Raw genomic sequence first — 20,785 nt, forward strand, 5'->3', positions numbered from 1 at the left:
ATCAATGGAATGATTTGCCTCCAGAAGTTGTGGATGCTCCACACTGGAAATTTTAAAGAAGAGATTACAAAACCATTTGTCTGAAATGGGGAAGGGTCTCCTGCTTGAGCAGGGGGTTGGACTAGAAGACCTCCAAGGTCCCTTCCAACTCTGTTATTCTCTTATCATTCATAAATGCAATATATTTCTCCAGAAAATAACTCACAAGTGCCCACCCTCTTAAAAGAACTTGGTCAATAGCTGTGAAGGATGCTCCAGAAAAAAAAACAAAAACCCTTCCTTCAGATGTCTATGGAGATTCTCAGTCATCCAGGTCATGGTTGTCCCAAAGGTGCTTTTTCTTTTTTCTTTTTAATTTTTTTTATTAATTTTTATTCTAGAAAAAACATTTATTTGACATACTTTTAAAACAGACAAATCAACACACACACACACACACACACACATACATTTTACAGCATATATTGAGCAATGGTTAAAAAAAAATTTCTTTATCATTGACGTGATCAGCCTTGTTACAATAACTCCTTCGTTCTTTTAATGTTTTAATTTCTCTATATAGTTTGTGATTAAATGCACATCTTTTCCATAACTTATCCAAATATCAAATATTACCTTTTGTTTAACCACTCACACCAAATGTTCCATATTTCATAATAGTCACTATCTTGTTTATTTTTTAACAGTTTGGTTAGGCTATCCATCTCAGCACATTCATGTATTTTTTAAGTTACCATATCCTCTGAAGGAATGGAAGACAGTTTCCAGTTTTGTGCATAGGTTATTCTGGCCGCAGTTATGATATGCAAAATTACATATTGATATTTTTTCTCCATGTTTGAATCTATCATACTTAGCAGAAAGTTTTAGGGTTCAAATTTTAAATTTTGTTTTGTTATATTTAAAATCCAATTTCTAATATTTCTCCAAAATTTCTGAGCACATGGGCAAGTCCACCACATGTGAAAATATGTTCCTTGTGCATAGTTACATTTCCAACAATTGGGTGGTAGGTTGGGGAACATCTTAGCCAGTCTCGCAGGAGATAGGTGGCAGCGATGAACCATTTTATATAAGTTTTCTTTATATGAGACTGACATGGTTAATTTGTAATTTGTTTGCCAAATGTGTTCCCACTTATCTAATTCAATACTATGACCCACGTTTTTAGCCCAAATTATCATAGATTCTGTAATTGTTTCTTCTTTTAATTTGTAGTCCAAAAGATATTTATGTTTTACTAATTGTTTTCTTTTCCTCTCCTAGCCATATTTTATCTAATTCTTGTGGGTTTGTATTTGTGCAAAGGGCCACCATGCTATCTCCCCAAAGGTGCTTTTTCAAGGGGTGACTGGACGTATAGAAAGTCCAGTTGCCTCTTGAAAAAGCACCTTTGGGACCTTCCTTCAGATGTTTGGTCACAAGTGATTCATACTCACTTAGACTTGGAGAAAAGGCTTTCAGTGACCTGTATGCAATTAGGCAGCAACTATTGTTAAACTAATTTGTGTCAGAAAATGTGCTGATCTATTATCTATTAGAATAGAATAGAATAGAATAGAATAGAATAGAATAGAATAGAATAGAATAGAATAGCTTTATTGGCCAAGTATAATTAGACACACAAGGAATTTGTGTCCAGTGCATAAGCTCTCAATGTACATACAAATAAAGTGATAAGTCATAGATCATAAACCATAAGATACACTCATAAATCATAAGATAAAACAACGATTGATAAATCATAATAGTTCAGTGATCTACCAGTAGATCCCATTTTGGGTCTGCCTATCCCTATCAGGTTATAATATTTACATAAAACAACTGTGCTTTTACAGCATATTGCAGATGTCCTGCCAAACAGCTATTGACTCATCAATAGTTGATTGTGTTCCAGTGAACCACCCTGACACATAAAAGAGCAAATGCTCCAAGAAATCAGCTGCATTTTCCTTTTCAATACACCGAAGGCATGAAGGTTCTCTTAATAACTCTGGTTTGTATTCCGTTCATGACTGCTCTGATAAGGTAAGAAAGAATTTCAGAGCATTCATATTTGTGTACATATGCAGCAATATGAACAAAATTTACCTGTTTTCCTTCAAAGCTTCCTTAGAAAACTTTATGGTGTTTAAATGATGTCAGAATCTATTAGAGAATAATGCTACTATAGTTTTCACTTCTGGCAATACCAAAATGAATCACATGACTCCAATTTTTAAAATTCCTTTTTTTACAAGGCCAGAATATTTAACCACTAAACCTAACTTATCTGCTATGGAAGTAGGTGATCCATGTAGATATCTCCTACTGAGTCTCTTAGATGTTATATTAGGAATATAACAAATCTTTATTGCAAATAAAATATTAGGAAAAAAACAAAGAAAATAGAAAAAGAAAGAAAGAAGAAAAAAAGATGGTAGTACAAAGAAACAGCATCTGATTATTATTTTTTTTGGGGGGTGGGAGGTGGTGGTTATAAACGCATTTATATTTTACTCACTCTTTCTAAAGTTTCATCATAATTTTCTTCTTCCCCAAACTATCCTGTTTTGTTTTGTTTTTCACTTTCTGGAATTAATGTTTTAGAGGCTAAAGGAGGGTCCATTTGGATAGACCAACAGTGAGTCTCCCTCAGCTCCAGATAGTGTTGCTACGAAGGCTAAGACACACTTCTAAAGCCTGAGGTCTTCTGGGTTGAACAGACAGAGAGTGCCCCATACTGCATTCCAGACCATCATCTCCTAGATGGATTGTATGTCCCAGGGAGCGTACTTATTATATGTCTGTGGCCACCTTTTCTAATGGCACGGCCTAAATAGTTCATGTCCAGTGAGTATGTCCAATTAAACCAAAAGAGATAAAGCCTACCCATAGCGTACATTGATAATGCCATTGTATCAGTTCACTGAGCCTCGAAGCAGGAAAACAATGCAAATCCTGACATTTGGTAAATGGCAGTGTCAACATTCAAATCTATATTTATATTGTTCAATCAGGATTCCACTAGTTCAGTTTAATTCTATCCAAACTGTACTTCGAAAAGGAGGACAACTGGAGCAATTTTGGAGGAATAATGTACCTGAAAGTTTTTCTCAGAAGTACCACCCTTGCTTTCCATCTGATATTTTTTTGTCCATGAGAACTGCAAAAGAAAAGCTTCATAATTACATGAATGTGAGTATATTTGTAGAAAATAGAATGAAAAGAACAGCCTGAGACAGCTCTGGGTCAACCAGTAAGCAAAATAAGCATAGACCTAGGGCACCAGAGGGAAGGAAGGCCCACAGAGTTTTCCCCTTTAGTTGTTGTGCTCTGAACTTAACTTTAGTCCATTGTTTGTAACTGTCATTATCTATAATGCTGCACTTGAATCTGAACTGCATAAAAATAACTTCTTTTGGGGCATGGTGAAAGATTGTAATTTAAAAAGTTTAGTTTGAAGGTGTCATCAGCATTTGCTTCCATCCGTGGAGTGAGAGTTTTCCTTCCATTGTTGTGTTGTGTTGAGAGGAATGGAAACTTCTCCTGCAACAGCCCCTTTTCTAGCTTCTTTAATGAGACCTTTTGCCTAGCGCTAGACCAACATATTATGCAAAATGGGATTCACCAATCAAAGCAATGAAAATACCAGACACTTATAACACTTAAACTCACTAATATTGTTGGCACACACAATCATGTCATAATCTAGCAGATGCCAGTGATGAATAATTCCTAAAAATAGATTGTGAGCTGTGGTTATGGTAGTCTCTGAGTTGACAGGGAGCGTGGACTGATAAGGAGAGGAATCCTGATAAACCTCTGAAAGCAACAGTGACTGATCCTCTCTTGACATCTCAGATTCAATGGTTCACTTTTTAAAAAAAATCAACTTCAGGATTATTTTCAACCTTCAGAAAAAAATAAAATTGCTGGCAGAGTTCATTTAGACTGAGCTTTGGAATGAGATATCACACTGGTATGCTGATGACACCCAGCTCTGCCACTATTTGTACAGGATGCTCTGATCTTCCTGAGAGTTGCTGGATGGGCTGGATGAAGCCAAATGAACTAAACATTTGCTTTTCAACTCCTTCCCAAGAGCTTTGGGTTCTCGTGTGACAGTGACAGCAAAGAGTGTATTTGCACTGTGCCTTATCTAACCATTCCTGAGTTGCTAAGGCTTGGCCAAAGTTTCCAGGTTTCCTAACTTTCTACTGTAAAGTACTTCATGTTGGGCAAAATCCTTGAGAAGTGTATAAAGCTGCAATTGGTGTAAAATAGCCAGGCAGCTAATAAGTGCAGATTATTGAAAGTAAAATGATTCCATATTAAAAATCTGCAGTGCTTGGCAGTTACTTTCTGGCACCATTTAAAGTAGTGGTTTTAACATTTAAAACCCTAGACCAGGGGTATCAAACTCAAGGTCTGTGGGCTGGATCCAGCCTGCAAGGTGCTTAATTCTGTCACATGGGGCAGCCATGGAAATGGTGAAGGACTGGCCCATGGTGCTTCTGCCAGCGAAAATGGAGCTTGGGCACAGCCGTCCTAAGTCCTGTTTTTGGCCTGGATGGCCTCCTGCAGCCCTCTGCCAGTGAAAACAGAGCCCGGGGCCACATGGCCACCCCTGGGCTTCGTTTTCACTGGCAGAGGCCTTCAGGAAGCTGTCCAGGCTGAAAATGGGGCTGGCAGAGGGCTTCAGTTCAGGCCGATAACGGGCCCCAGGGAGCCACATGTGGTCCCCAGGGCTCCGTTTTCTCTGGCAGAGGGCTAGGAAAACAAACTAAAAGCAAAATAAAACAAAATGAGAAATGTTCCCCTTTTGCATTTGAGCATCCAAGAAGGTACAGGAAAGGAGAAAGGGAAAGAAAAAGAAAAAAAGATGGGAAGAGAGCAAGGAAGGAAAAAGAATGAACGAGTGGAAGGAAGAGGAAAGGAGAATGAAGAGGGAAGGAAAAAGAAGAAAAGGAATTAAGTAAGTAAGTAAGTAAGTAAGTAAGGAAGGAAGGAAGGAAGGAAGGAAGGAAGGGAAGTCCTGCCTTAGCCCTTGGCCACCAGCAGACAGCAAGGCTCCTCTGGAGAACACGGGTTTGGTGTTCTCCCTGGTCTCGCCTTCCTTTGCTGGAGACAATGGATCCCCCAGCCCCACCCAGGCTACCACAGGTGCCCCCCATGAGTGATGTTGAGCTGGCCATGCCCACCCCAGCCACACCTACCCAGCCCTCCAAGGTCAAACACAATCCTGATGTGGCCCTCGATGAAATCAAGTTTGACACCTGATTACCTGTGACCTAATCTGTTATATCAGATTCTGTTTAATGCCTAACCAATTAACAGGATAACAGGTTCTCTTCTGACACTCTTACTCTCTGAGATCCTGTTATACATGTGGGAAAGACCCTTCCCTACCCAACATCCATGCTGCACCTAGGAATTTAGCCCAGTCTCCACTTTTTCCAGTTTTAGAATAGCAGTTAGACCTTCCTATGAGTCGGGCATGTTCAATTTTAATTAGTTACAATAACTTTTTAAATATCTTAAATATCTTTATGCTTTATTGAGTGCCATATGGACATAATGACAAAATATAGCTAGAATTTTTTTAAAAATACTTAATACGCTATTTGTATAGAAACAGACATGCACCTCACAAAGCACATGATCAAGTTGTATTACACTGACTTAAGTAAAACCAATAGTGGAGCTGATTTTGTTGATTTGGATTCAGACCCCACAAGGTATTTCCCACACTGCCCACGGTATTTCAGTATGCAGTATGAGTATAATGGTACTCCTGCATTGCTTGAAATGCCTTTCCTGAGCCTTGTGTGAGCTGCCATACACTGATCTTTCTTTTACTATTTCTCTTTTCTACAGCACCCTTGCTTCCCATACAACCTTTTGGGGTTGTCTCAAGCATCTTCCTCAAACCTATAGGAAAAGCTTTCACGAACCAAAATAAACTATGGGGAAATAAAAATGGGCAAAGCCCATTTTGTGAGCAGAAATTTTGGGTTCAAATTATTTTATGGTTTACATTTATAATACAAATGAAAAACCGGTGAACAAATAAATGATAAAAATATAATTATACAAATCCAAATGTGCACTGATTTCCTAAAAAGATATTTGATGTCAAAAGATTCCCATTAATGGAAGAGTTTTTGTTAATTCCTCCTATGCTTCCTGGATGTTTCCCCCCCAGCCCACTTAAGGGCTGGGAAGCAAATAGAGTTAAACATTTATCTGAGGTTACTGTAACATTGTCTGTGCTAATAGTATGTTTGACTTCAGGCTTATGAGTTTTATTAAGTGCTTTTATCAGACTTACAGGGTCCACTAATCACAGACAGAAGCCAATTAGAGAGCAGAGAACACAATGGAACCAATGACTTTTTTAAACCCAAAACTTGTCATTTGTGTTTACAAAATAATAATTCTAAAGTTGAAGCTGGGATTATAGGTATCAGAGTTTCAACTCCCCCCGCCCAAATTCTCCAGATGATTAACAGGATCTGCCTAAGACTTGGTCAAGAACAAGTCATGTTCATGTTTTATGGGGTGGTGCAGTGGTTAGAACGCAGTACTGCAGGCTACTTCTGCTGCCTGCTGGCTGCCTGCAATTTGGCAGATCAAGTCTCACCAGGCTCAAGGTTGACTCAGCCTGGACTTTTGGTTTGTTCCTCATCAGAGTCAGTGAGCAATCCGCGATCGTGTGTGGTTTCACCCGAGCTCACTTGCTGGAGGGTCCCGATTGGAACCAGAGCCACTTTGGTGAGGTGGTGAAGAAGGGAAAAATTGCCTGGAGGGTCGAGGGGAGCTGCAATTCCCCTCCCTGACAGGAAAATCCCTCCCAAAGGCAAGTTGCAGTGGTGGTCCCAAAATGGCCACCACAAAGATGAAGAATACTCTGGGAAACAAGTTTTTTGCTGGAGCGGAGAAGTAGTGAGCAGAGTGTGAACCAGGCAAAGGACATTGCTTTTGAGGTACCCCGGTATCAAATTAAAGGGTTATTCTGGAGGAAAGTGTGTGGAAGCGGCAACCAGAGAAAGTGAGAAAGAAATTGGATTTTATCAATTTGGATTGGATTATTGTATTGGATTAATTTGGAGGAGAATTTTAAAGGAAAATACTTTAACACAACAAAGGTTTAGAAATCAAATTGGATATATATTGAACTGTGGGCACTTAAAGGGCATAACTAAATCCTGGAATTGAGTGTGTTGAAAAGAAAAGAAATAATAGCTAATGATTGAAATTCGTGAACTTAATAAAAATATTATATTATATAAGACTCAAGAGCACCACCTGATGGTACAGGAAAGCTTTAGTGTGTTTTAAAAAGAGTGTCTGGTCTTTTTGAGCGTTTGGACTTTGGAACTTAAAAGAAAATAAAAGGAACTTGAATATTGTCATAGAACCACCCAGTAATTTGGGAAACAGTTGGGAAAGGACCAATTAGAAGACCCGAAATAAAGACTCAAGAGAATGAATTGTTGAAAATAAACTCAAAAGATATTGGCTGAAATAATATACTGGACTCTGGGACTAAATATATCTATTAAAGAAGAGGATTTCGGCTATTAAGGAAGAGAGAAGATACAATGGAGGAGCTATTTGTTGATATAAGACTGGACTTACAAGACATAAGATCGGACATGCAAGATACAAGGGACATGATAAAAATTAAACTTGAAATGTGTAATTATATACTACAGAAATTGGAAATGGTGACTCAGAATACACAAGAAAACAATAAACCAGAGGGGGAGGAGTGCTATAAAGAAGAAGCAAACTTAGAAGAACAAAACGAACAGCAATTATTTAAGCGGGGGGGGGGGAAGGGAATTAGAATTAAAAATTTGTGGTCTGATGGGATGATAAAAGGGAGAATGGTTCGGAAAATGGTTAAAGAGAGAGGGAAAAAGCAGAAAAAGGAAGTGCAAAAGAAAAATCAAAGGAGGGAGAGAGAAAAGTTTAATAATTGGAATGAGAAAAGGATGGGAAAAAAGGGAATTAAGAGAAAGGACCAGAAAATAAAGAGGAACAGGAAACAAACAAGGATGAAAAGAAGGTACATTGCCCAAAGAGTGAGAGATAATGGGTGAAAAAAAAGGGATAAGGGAAGGGGATTCTGCAAGATAATATGTTGTGATGTATAAGAACATATTGAAAATAATATTTTGTAATGTATAGATGATTTATAGAGAAAATATAATGTGGAATCTGAGAAAATATATATATATATATTTGTGTTTTATATTAGATAGGGAGATTGATATTAAGGAGAATGAAGGTGGTTAGCTCGAATTATTAACTAGAGGGACAATTATATTTACAGATGAGGACTGATAAAATGACAAATTTGATGGGAAAAAAATAATAATATGAGAAATGACAATAGAAAGAAGATGAGAATCTTAGATAACATTGTAAAATAAGATATGAGAATATACTAAGAAAAATGGAAGGAGATATAACAGGATTTGGAATTGAATAAAAATAACATTGTGAAACAAGATATTAGAACATGAATTGGGATTGGATAAGATTAATATTTAATAAATGATAAGGATGATGCAATATGAAATATGCAATATGAAATAATATGAATAGGTAACTATGTTCATGTTTGTATTGAGAGGTGAAACCTGAAACCACACTGCTTGCCAAATGAGATTTTTTTTTATTTAAAAAATAAAATGAAAACAGGGAGGAAATTGAATAATGGAATCACTAGGTATGTTTAATTGATATGGTGGTAGGCATTTGGAGAGACTATGGTTGAAAATAAACATTGAAGAATTATGAATTAATATGAATATAGGTAATGAGAGATGTATGATATATTGATGCCACACTGTTAATGTGTTGTTGTTATATGTAGAGTGAAATAAAAAACTCTTTTGGGGAAAAAAAAGGTTGACTCAGCCTTCCATCCTTCTGAGGTCAGCAAAATGAGGATCCTCGTTGTTGGGGGCAATATGCTGACTCAGTGGAGAGGGCTGTAAAGCACTGTGAAGCGATACGTAAATCTAAGTGCTATTGCTTTTTAGAGATGAGAAGGCTATCTATGAGCCCTTATACTGTCCTTTCTTACAAGATGTCTGGGCCGAAGCCTTAGAACTGAAAAGGGTTTAGAGCAAGTTGGAATTTGGTAGGTGACTAATTACTGAATAATGAATGCCTTTTTTCCCCTAGGCCCAATACTATGGAAAAGTGAGCATTGGGACTCCCCCGCAGACATTCTCTGTGATATTAGACACTGGATCTGCTGATTTTTGGATACCATCAAAATATTGCATGAATGAGGCTTGTTGTAAGAAATATTTACATCATTCAAGAAGTTATGTTGTTAAAATCAACAAAGAAAAGTCCTAATTTTGTCATACAGGAAACTAGGGGAAAGAATTGTTAATTCATGACTTCATCTAATGCAAAGTTCTCTCATGGATATGGAACCCCCTTTGCAGGGGTGGGATTCAAAATTTTTAACGACTGGTTCTGTTGGCGTGGCTTAGGTGGTGGGCGTGGCTTGGTGGTCATGTGACTGGGTGGGAATGGCTTGGTGGTCATGTTATTGGCTGGGTGTGGCTAACTCAATATCACTCACATCGAGGCACGCATCTCCTCGCCTGGCCTCTCATGACTGTGGGGATGCTGCAACAGTTGTAAGTGTGAAAAATGGTCATAAGTCACTTTTTTCAGTGCCATTGTAACTTTAAATGGTCACTCTACACAAGCAAAGTACCAGCAAAGGAGGGGAAAAAAACTTCAGAGATGTTCCTGCGACAGGAAGTCTAGTCTCATTGGTGCTTTCAGTAAAGATACTAGATTTGAAGTGAGTTGGAAACACTTTTAAATCTTTCCCTTGGTAGGAGAATTTTAGTAACATTCAGATCCAAATATCAGCTTTGCCAAGGCCACACCACAATATGTATCTCAGAACAAAGAAGGCAGCAATATTCTTCCGTAACATATACAGAAACTGAATAGACTTCATGAGTCCTCCATGAAGTTCAATTTGTCCTTAGCCTCTGTCACATAAAGCAGCTGCCTCTGGAATGGGCTAACTTGCCGCAGCCAACTAATCACAGCAACTCTTCATGGCCAACTTGCTGCGGAACAATTTATCAATTCAATTTAATTGTTTAAAATAAATAAATTTTTGTCATTCACATTTTATTTTGTCCCTCCTTTTGCATCCTTTCTTTAATTTTTCTATTCCACCATTTCTTTGATATTAATGTAAATCTTGTACCACAGCAATTGTCCCAAGGTAAGTTGGCCATGGCAAGTTGGCTGTGGTGAGTTGGCTGTAGCAGGGGTCTCCAACCTTGGCAATTTTAAGCCTGGCAAGACTTCAACTCCCAGAATTCACCAGCCTGGCTGGTGAATTCTGGCAGTTGAAGTCTGCCAGGCTTAAAGTTGCCAAGGTTGGAGACCCCTGGGCTGTAGTGAGTTGGCCATGGTGAGTTGACCATGATGAATTGTCATTGACCCGCTGCCTTATTCAGCTTAATTAAAGAGTTGCTCTGCTTTTTGCTAGATAATTTGATCCCATGTTTCTCTTTTTCTGAAAAAAAATTTTTTTTAAAAGTTAATCCTACATTCCAGAAAAAGTAAACGGATTAAGAGCAATTTTTATTTTTACAGTAAATCACAACCAATTTGAGCCATTTCTGTCACATTCCTATCAGCATGGAGGGCGACACTTTTCTCTGCGGTACGGTACTGGGCACCTCATGGGCATTTGTTCCAAAGACGTGGTCCAGGTGAGAGAATTGCTGTTATCTTTAAGGGTTTAATATTTTCTGAGAATGTGCATAGTACTAGAATTACAAAATAAATTGCTGGAGATAAAAGAGACCAATTCTCTTTTAAAAAGAATTATACTAAAATAGGCATTTTCTGGTCAGGGAAGCTAGGAATAATAATATCCTAGGGAAACCACTGAGAGCCAGTTTGGTATAGTGGTTAAGGTGTTGGCCTGGAAACCAGGAAACAATTATTTTTAGTCCCATCTTAGGCATGAAAAACTGGCTTGGTGTCCTTGGACCAGTCACTCTTTCTCAGCCCAATGAGCTCACAGGGTTGTTGTGGGGAAAATATGAGAAAAAAGGAGTGATGGTATGCTTGTTGCCATGAATTGTAGATGAAAAGGGTAGAATAAAGTCTAAATAAAACAATATTTCCCTTGAAATGGTTCCTACTATATGCAGCTATAGTATCTTTTTCATACTGTTTTTCTTTTACAATCAATGAACAGATTAGCAACATTTCTATTGAGGCCCAAGACTTTGGTGAATCTCTCTTGGAGCCAGGCAACACTTTTGTCTCTGCACATTTTGATGGGGTGTTGGGCTTGGCATACCCTAACTTGTCAGTGATGGATGCTGTTCCAGTCTTTGACAATATGATGAGGCAGAATTTGGTTGAAGAGCCTGTGTTTTCCTTCTTTCTGAACAGGTCAGTATTTGCATGTGAAAAGAAGAGAGAACATTAATATATACAAATGGTGGAGAAATAGATGCATCAATTGATCAACATCTATTCAAGAGTTATTTAATTCTCATGCATTGACTCTTTTGGGGAATGGTCCAGCTCTGTGCAAAAAGAATAATACATGTACAGGAAGATGATTGATTTATCTAATTCTGCATTATATATTCTGGGAAACACTATTCACAGCTCTGAGATAAATACAGTTGGAAAAGAGGTTTTCTCTCAAAATAAACCACCAAATCAAAACATGATTACATGGCAACTTTCTGCCTGTCTGTTTGATTAAAGCTCTGTATTTTTTTTTAAAAATATCCATTTTTCTATGAACAACTTTTTCTAAGAATAAATTATTACATGTCCTATAAGCATATTTCCCTACTTATATCTGTATACAGCTCTCCAATTATCTGTATTATAAAGGTAAAGCTTCCCCTCAGGCATGTGCTAGTCATTTCTGGCTCTAGGGGGCAGTGCACATCTCCCTTACAAAGCCAAAGAGCCAGTGCTGTCTGAAGACATCTCTGAGGCTGGCAAAATGCACAGAACGTTGTTACCTTCCCACCAAAGTGGTCTCCTATTTTTCTACTTGCATTTTTACATGCTTTCGAACTGCTAGGTTGGCAGAAGCTGGGACAAGTAACAAGAGCTCACTCAGTTACGTGGTGCTAGAGATTCGAACTGCTGAATTGCTGACCTTTCTGATCGATAAGTTCAGCGTCTTAGCCACTGAGCCACCACATCCCCTTATTTGTATTATAATAATCTGTATTATTGATATTTCCAAATATATATGCACTGCATGAAACTTCCCCAAATATGCACCATTTTATATGCAGTTATGATCTGAGAAATACTTTGAGGTAGATTTTAATAACTGATAATTCATGCTACAATAGTTTCCATTTTGGCAGGTTATTCCACTTTTTGAAAATAAATCCATAACAGATTTCTTTTCCATCCCTAATTTATTTCAAATATCTCCTCTGAGTCCCAGTTGTGTTCTCAATGGGTTTAACAACCACGTCTTGCTCATCAGCATAATGCATTTCATCTTTTCAGAGATGGCAACGAGGATGGCGGTGAATTGATATTTGGAGGCATAGACCATTCACTCTACTATGGACCCATGTATTGGATTCCTGTCAGTCAGAAAATGTACTGGCAGATTCCTCTTGAAAAGTAAGTTTGCTAAAACAGAAACCTTGAGGTAGGCATACAAAAACAACTTCTGACTCTTGATGAAGCAGATGAATCACAGCCAATCCATAAATGCTTATGTTTGAATATGAGAAGCAATTTTCTGGGCCTGCATTGTTGGCTGCCAGCCAACAAGATAACAAGCAGGATTGCCTACTACAGTCCAGTAATATATGAGCTCAGGAAGATTTATTTTTTTAAAGATAAGAGTCCTTTTTATCAATATATTGGTAATTAGTATATTATGATGGCAACTATAAATACAGACACAGGCTTAGTATAGATCAAGACCAGGAATTCACTAAACAGTGACAAATCGAACAAACAAGACAAGAGACAGTGAGTACCAAACATGGCATAGTCAGAGGCAGATTTGAGGCCTGAAAAACTGTTTTCAGCGTCTACTATCGGGAAAGAAGGACAATACAGGGGCTTATTTTTTGTAAGCCATCCATTGACAGTGACCAGGCAACCATATAAATTTTCTAAATAAATAAATGAATAAAACACAGAGCTGTAATAGCTGAGTTCTCAGCATCGGCTCTTCTGTTGTCTTGTTTCCTGCCAAGTTTCTCCAATCTATGGAGTTGCTTCCTCTGTGGCTGAATCTTTATCAATCACACTGGACCTCAGAGTCTGAGGGGCTGTGTATGCGGAGCATATTTAATTTAACTACATATAATTAGTTAATACATAATATAATTATACATATAGTATAATTTTCTTTTAATATGTTTACCTATAGAAATTTTTTCAAAAGAAGGGAAACATAGAAAGTATGGCCTAGATGTTTTCTTTGAATATCACTGCATATTTGTGATTTTCTGTTTTTAAAAAAATCAGAAGCATATTTTTCTTGTGCTCCTCTTATAATAAAATAAGTTAGATATTTCATGGTGAAAGGTAAAAGTTTCCCTGTCAGTCGTGTCTGACTCTGGGACACAGTGCTCATCTCCGTTTCATGGCCGAGGGAGCCAGTGTTGTCCGATGACAGTTTCTATGGACATGTGGCCAGCATGGCGATACATCAAAGATGCATGGAATGGTGTTACCTTCCCAACAAAGTGTATCTTTTAATCTACCCACATTTTCATCAGAGGTGGTATTGAGTAGGTTCCGGTCAGTTCTGGAGAACCGGTAGCGGAAATTTTGAATAGTTTGGAGAACTGGCAAATACCACCTCTGACTGGAGATTTTACAGTATCCTTCCCCTGCCACGCCCACCAAGCCACGCCCACAGAAACATTTTTTTGAATCCCACCACTGATTTGCATACTTTTGAACTGCTAGGTGGGCAGATATTTGCATGGGTTAGAGGATAATTCGATACATATTTATTGAAGCATAAATCTTACCAGAGGATTTTGAAATAGGCAAGTATGAGATTGCAGCCTTACTTTCTCTTGACAATACTGAATGCAAAAATCCAAATGATATTAATGTACAGATTTTGTGTGTGTGCGTGTGTATGTAATGCAGGGAGAGAGAAAAGAACTGAAGTTGACTTTTTCAAACACCTATTTAATTTTGTTTGTTTTTGTATTTATGTATTCCGATTACTTTCAGTCTGCTTCTTGATTAATGATGTTTACTCTCCTCCCCCATCCCTTTATGCTTTCCACATCCAATAATGCAGTGTGAAAATCCAGGGACAGATTGTAGCATGTAGAAATGGCTGTGAAGCTATTGTAGATTCAGGAACCTCTCTTATTACTGGTCCATTACTAGATATCAAAAAACTACAAGCAAAAATTGGAGCTGTCCCCGGTCCTGCTGGAGAGGTAAATAAAATTCTAGACTGGAAAGATAAAAATTGTTGATATCATGGTGACAAAACCATATTAAGAAGATCTCTCAAAATAAAAGACATACTAAAGGATAAATAAAGATAGGTTTTGTGAAATGCAAAATTAACAATGAAGTTTTGTTATAATCCTTTTATCCACTATGCCCATATTTAATATATCTGGAAACCAGCATAGAAGCTGCTGGAAATGGAAGAGGCTGAAATTTTAAAGGGAGAGTTTGGCATTATTTACTGAGTGTTTATCCACTTTATTTGGAGCAAATGTTCTTCTGCAATTGATACTGATATAGGAGAATGAAAATGGGAAAGGTATTGAATGGAAGATGCTTAGATGAGCGGCCAGCTTTTTTTATTCTAGGGCTAGTAAGTCTGGGCTGCAAACATTTGGATGACCACTTGATTTTTATTTCTATATTCATCGGGATTCTTCAGCCTAAAAACTAAGCGCTCTTCTTTCACTGGGCTGCAAAACCACCTTTAACAATCAAACCAGACTCTCCCTTTTGTCCATCATGTCTCTGATCCAATCCACCAATTTGGGGACCTGATTGGCTTAAAGGGCAGCAGACCAATGGTGAAAGTGAAGAATGATTTAAGGGTTAATGAGAAAGAGGCTAGATGCTGCTGCTTCGCGGCACAGTCCTTCCCAGGGGCCTGTCATTGTTTGGCCATTTTTAAACATGGCTTTAATCACTTTTTCAAAAGATTGCTAAACCCATGTTTTAAAGTAGCCTGACAATTAAGAAATGTGGAGGGGGGAATTTCAGGGCAATGGGTGAGTGAATTTTGAGCAGCTACTCCCCATCGTTCAGCTGTTTAGTTTGATTACTTTTGAACAAGTCCATGTCCTTCTAAAAAGGTGCTAAGCCTGTCTTCAGGAGGAATGGGAAAAAGGCTGGAGAGTAAATGAGCATTTGTCATTCCAGGCTTTGCACAAACCCTATTGGGAGCTAATTGTTGACCTTCCAGCATCTATCAGCAAGTCTGAAAAACAGATTGAACAGTAAAGAGGAGGAGATCCTGCTTCACTTCATGTGCTCTTCAGTTCCTTTCAGCTATTCCCCACCCCCATCTATTTTTTTTCATGCAATGAAGCTGGATATCTTCCCTTTTACTGTTCAACCTGTTTTTTAGACTTACTGATAGATGCTGGAAGGTCACCAATTAGTTCCCAATAAAGTTTGTGCAAAGCCTGGATATTTTCCCACTAGCTGGTGACATTTGGTAGAAGGGGAAACAATCCATAGCTTCTTTTCCTTGTGGTAAATAAGCATACCACCATTTGGGAGGCATTTGTCCTGTGGTAGGATATAAGTTGTTTGAGATGAAATATTGTATTTCTATTTAATTAAGTTGACCTAATTCATGTGGATTGCTTTTGAAAAGTTTCTTTGACCTTTTGCTGACATCTGTTGTCCTTTTATCATTATGAGTTGTGAGATACAGTAGAACCTCTGGTCACAAATGCTTCTGATCACGACCAAATCAGGTTCCAACCAAAAAATTCATTTTTTTTCACAGCCGATTTCCCCTTTGGTGCCATTTTTTTGGTAAGCGTCAAATTTCCAAAATTAGGTTCGGGTCATGACTAAATTGGATTGTGACCAAAGTTATGTATTATGGTCATGACCAAAGGTTCTACTATACTGATATAGTTGAGGACTATAATTGTGTTTGGATGCCGCTGTGAAGTCTTTTTATGACTAGGATAATTGAATCTGATGTAGTACATTTGAGCAACTTTCATGACCAACATTTTAAATATCTTTTACACATTCACCGGCTTTGTAAGTGGTAAAGAACTGCTCAAGTTATAAACTTTTTTATGTAGCTTCAGAATTATACTCACTCCCCTCTTAAAACTTCCATTTTGACAACTGGTTTTGCACATCATCCCCTATATTGATTGTCCACTTTGACTGGCTTGATAATGCTTGTTTCTATTAGTGCTGATATTACTTATATAGCTAGTGGGCATATGGCTAGTGGGCAGCTGTGCACACTTCCAAGAATGGTGTTTCACAATGTATATGTAAGACTTTATTTTGAATCATTAAAAGAGTGACATCCTTTTAAAGCTTACATGGCTGTTTTAATAGCTTTAAAAGAAATTGCTTGGCACACAGGCCCACACAGTGCAAACTACCTCGTGTGACAGTTCATCAGTGTCAAAAGTGTGTCAACCTTGCAAACAATATGAACATTTTAATGATTCAAGAAATTCCCCTTTGTTCATTACCTACCCTTTCAAAGATTTGTATGGCCCTATTTCTTTCTTGGCCTGTTCTCTGTTATTTATGGCCAGTTTAACTTTATGCCAATAGCATCTTTAGCTTCTTGTCGAAGAATGTAGCATAGATCTATCCAACCTTGTCACTTCCTTGTGCTCATCAGCTGTTACATGCCCACCTGTACCAGAAAGAAAGCAATTGGGGAGATTACTTTCTTATGATAAAATATTGCCTCTTTACTAGTTTCAGTATCTTTTCATGCTGTGTTTAGTAAGCCACTATATCAGTTCTTTGGCTTATACTGTGGAAGGCAGATCTTAGCATTTGCTGTTATAATTAATTGTTAAGCACAAAACTTCCATATTCAAATACAATGAATCATTTGATATCAGGAATTATCTGGAACAAGTTAGTATAAATGGTGACCAAAATTTTAAATCAAGGAATGTTTTGATTTGTGTTACAGTTTCTTGTGGACTGCAGGAGACTTTCTAGTCTGCCCTCAATAAGCTTTACCATTAAGCAGAAAGAATTCACATTAACACCAAAGCAATATATAATTAAGGTATGTATCCAAGCTTTAATAATGCTCATTTAATTATCACTTAATAATTTTTAATATAAATGATGCTGTGCTTCTATGGTTAGATGTCCTAGAGGTAGATTTTTTAAACATATTTTATTGGAGTCTACTCATCTAGTTGAAATGTTAATACATATTGATAGTCCATGTATGATATGCCATATGCTAAACAAATAAATAATGAATATATTTTTTAGCACCACACAATGAGCATAAGTGCAGATTTTCATACGCATGATTTTTGACACAGAATATTATTTTGAAAGGGTTCAGAACTCAGCTCAAAGAACTTTTTATATATTGATCCTTATCTTCTATGTATCAGTTCCTATTTGCAGTCAGAATATCCTACTTTAAGTTTATTTTCTCCTTCAGTAAATACATTTTCTCATTTGGTGATGAGACTGTACAAAGGATGAACTCTGGAGGTAATCATCCTTAGGTAGGTGACAGTAATATTTGGAAACAAATGGATCCTTTTGCCCTCAGTCTAAAGAAGAGGCCTCATGCTCCAGCTGTCTAGTCCAATTGCCCCAAGACTTGAGTGGCAGAATTTCCATTAATCTGTTCTATTCATATGTAATTATAAATTAATACTTATGTTAAGCTGGCCTTTCATGAAGCCATGCAATAATTAGGCATTAGTTCAGCTCAGATTCAGTGCAGGCACAGGCAAAATGACCAGATACATAGTTGTATCCATCTAATGAAAGATTCTAATTCAAAGGATAAGAGAGACCAAACCAAGAGACAATGATTAGATCATACTGATGTGATGGTAATCCAAGAGCAAGTATCCATGGTGAGAAGTTGGCTGAAAGAGTTTAATGGGCCTATCCAGTGTACCTCAACTGGCTTCCAGGAGAGGTAGAAAAGAGCAGTTGGTGTCTCTTCTCCAGATATAGCTGAACCAGAATCTCAAGCAGCTTCAGCCAACATGGCCATTGGGAACATCCGGAGAGGCACACACTGATTACCTTGATAGAATCAGCTGTGTGTCAGATGTTGCCTGAATGGCATCTTTTCTTCACAAGATAGGCTGTCTCTTGGCAACTGATGGTTACATTTAAGGTTTTTGGGGAGTGAGGACCACAGTGGAAGAAGTCTTCCTTCCAATGAGGGTGGTATTAGGATTTTCTGCTTTTTCTGGATTTTGGGCAGTTCTGAGACTTTTATTATTATTTTAAAACTCAAGTATATTTTAGGACTTAGTCTGCTAATGTTTCAATGGGAAAATCAGGCCACCGAGTTTGGCAACTATGGTCAGAGGGAGGCATCAGATTAGAAACTAGAAGCCCATGAGTTCTAATCCCATCACAGAGCCAGCTGGGTGAGCTTGGGTCATCTCTCAGCCCTAGGAATCAGAAAATGGCAAATCACTTCTAAAAAACCTTGCAAAAAAGCCTTCAGTGGCTTCTGCAAGTAGTTGCCAGGAGTCAAGACTGACTTTAAGGTATTAAAAAAAGAGGGGGTGAAATTATAGTACATGGATCAAACACAACCATAAGATTCAATGGATTTTTTTTTTTTGCAATTTTGCCTAGTGTGCTAAGATTGAGTTAAAGTCCCACCTTAATCATAAAACTAGCTGAGTGACCTGGGGCAAGTTATTCTCTCTAAGCCCTAGGACGGTGGCAATAGCAAACCACTTCTAAAAAACCTTGCCAAGAAACTTGTAGGGACTAGTCCAGGCAAGCCACCAGGAATCAAGACTAATTTAAAGGCAGAAAAAAAGACAGACAAGATGAGGGATGTGGAGGGGAGGGGGAAAGGAAGGAAAGAAAGAAGGGAGGGAGAAAATCCATGAGTCCATATGCATATTGTACAAGTGTTGAATTAACATGAACAAGTTTTCAAAATTGTTGATGAGCTGTATTTTAAAATAAGAAAATATGAAATTTGAATATAAATGATTTTTACTAAATTTATTGGTTCAAAAATGGAAAATTATAGATAACTTACATTCTAATATCCCCAATCCTACAAGGTAATCATACATTAAAGGAAATGCACTATCATCTCTTCTCTTAACCACCCACGCTCTTCTTATTAATTTCATCGCATTTAGTTTAAAGGGACCAGCAAATTTTCTCATCACCATAGCCCTCTATTTCGGGTCCCGCACATGTTACCTAATGGCAGTCTTTGTTTCTCTTTGGCAGGAATACAGCAGATATGAGGCCTTGTGTTTCAGTGGTTTCCAATCACTGGATCTCATCTTTAATGAAGAACCATTGTGGATTCTAGGAGATGTATTTATGTCTGGTTTTTACACTGTTTTTGATCGTGGACATGATAGAATTGGCTTTGCTAAATTAGCTCGTAAAGGAAGGCGAAGAAATCAACAGAAATAGTAAAGCACCATAGGTAGAGATAATATTGATAATTTTGCCTTTCACACAATGAACAAGAATTTCTTTTGATATGTGGAGACAGAGTGGGGAGAAGAAGGTGTAAAAGGATTTAACTATTGGGAGTCCACTTTTACAGCCTGATTCTGATCCTTCTGTGGTCATAATGGAGGTGTAGCAACTTCTTCCAACCTACTGACTGTCAGATGTGGCAGGGTTAACAGGTTGGAAAACTATTTCTCCAATTATTGTAGAACTATTTATGATTGAAACCCTAATACCTATCAGGTAGCCATATTAGAAATAGCTGAAAAAAGTCTTCAAAAGTCGTAGAGCTGAGCCATTTGGCTTAGCTAATTTACATTTACTTGGATCATGATGTATGTTCATTTTTGTGTGCAAAGGACGGTATGGTAGCCTTAGCTTTCAATCCTATATACAGTATACTTAGATGAGAAACAAGCTTTTGTTCTAAGGCAAAAGTTATCGTTATTCTGTGGATTAAATTATTACTACCCAACTGGTACATGAAAAATTACTTATCTGGAGTAATTATGTTACAGTTGATATAAAGCACAGGAGGGGAATGATGGCTGGCTCAGGAATTCTCAGAGTTGAAGTCCACAAGTCATAAAAGAGCCATCATTTCCCAACCCTGAGTAAAGGAATATTGTCTGACAGGCCTGATTTGGCCTATGGGAGTTTCTTCCCTTGTTTTGTTAAATTCTTTTCCATTTCCCACCTCATTGCCAACAAAGGCGGCAGATCTTTAGCAGAGAGAAGAGGCATTTTCTCACTGTAGACTCAGACACCGGTATAATTAATTAGCTGGGTTTGTGGCTAGATAAGATTCCCCTTGTCTGCCCTAAAGATAGGCAAGATATTTGAGACTGCTACCCAATACATATTTACAGGTGAATTTGTTTCATTAAAATCAGAGATGCTCATTTTTGGTAAAAATTAAAATATCATTGTAGTTAAGAAGCCTTAAAAATAGAATTGCAGATATAGAATTGCTGAAATTGATATAAGATTTATTCCTCAGGATCCTACATCCCAAATCAGCCACTTTCATTGTTTTTCATAAGCCAGATGTGCTCAGAGATATTGTTTCATAAGCCAGATGTTT

General features: G+C 37.7%; 1 protein-coding gene across 1 annotated transcript; it reads left to right on the plus strand.

Moving 5' to 3' along the window:
* The first annotated feature begins 1,904 nt into the window (after nt 1–1,904).
* Nucleotides 1,905–20,708, plus strand: LOC113435697 (cathepsin E-like). The gene is made up of 9 exons (XM_026699671.2): nt 1,905–2,028; nt 3,000–3,177; nt 9,184–9,301; nt 10,639–10,757; nt 11,252–11,451; nt 12,547–12,666; nt 14,321–14,465; nt 17,189–17,287; nt 19,468–20,708. The coding sequence occupies exons 1-9, from the start codon at nt 1,973–1,975 to the stop codon at nt 19,657–19,659; spliced, it is 1,227 nt and encodes a 408-aa protein (XP_026555456.1). The 5' UTR covers nt 1,905–1,972; the 3' UTR covers nt 19,660–20,708.
* The last annotated feature ends 77 nt before the right edge of the window (nt 20,709–20,785 follow it).

Source organism: Pseudonaja textilis, chromosome 5, assembly GCF_049901715.1.
Source record: "Pseudonaja textilis isolate UNSWEBS1 chromosome 5, rPseTex1.2, whole genome shotgun sequence".
In the NCBI taxonomy this organism is placed as follows: domain Eukaryota; kingdom Metazoa; phylum Chordata; class Lepidosauria; order Squamata; family Elapidae; genus Pseudonaja; species Pseudonaja textilis.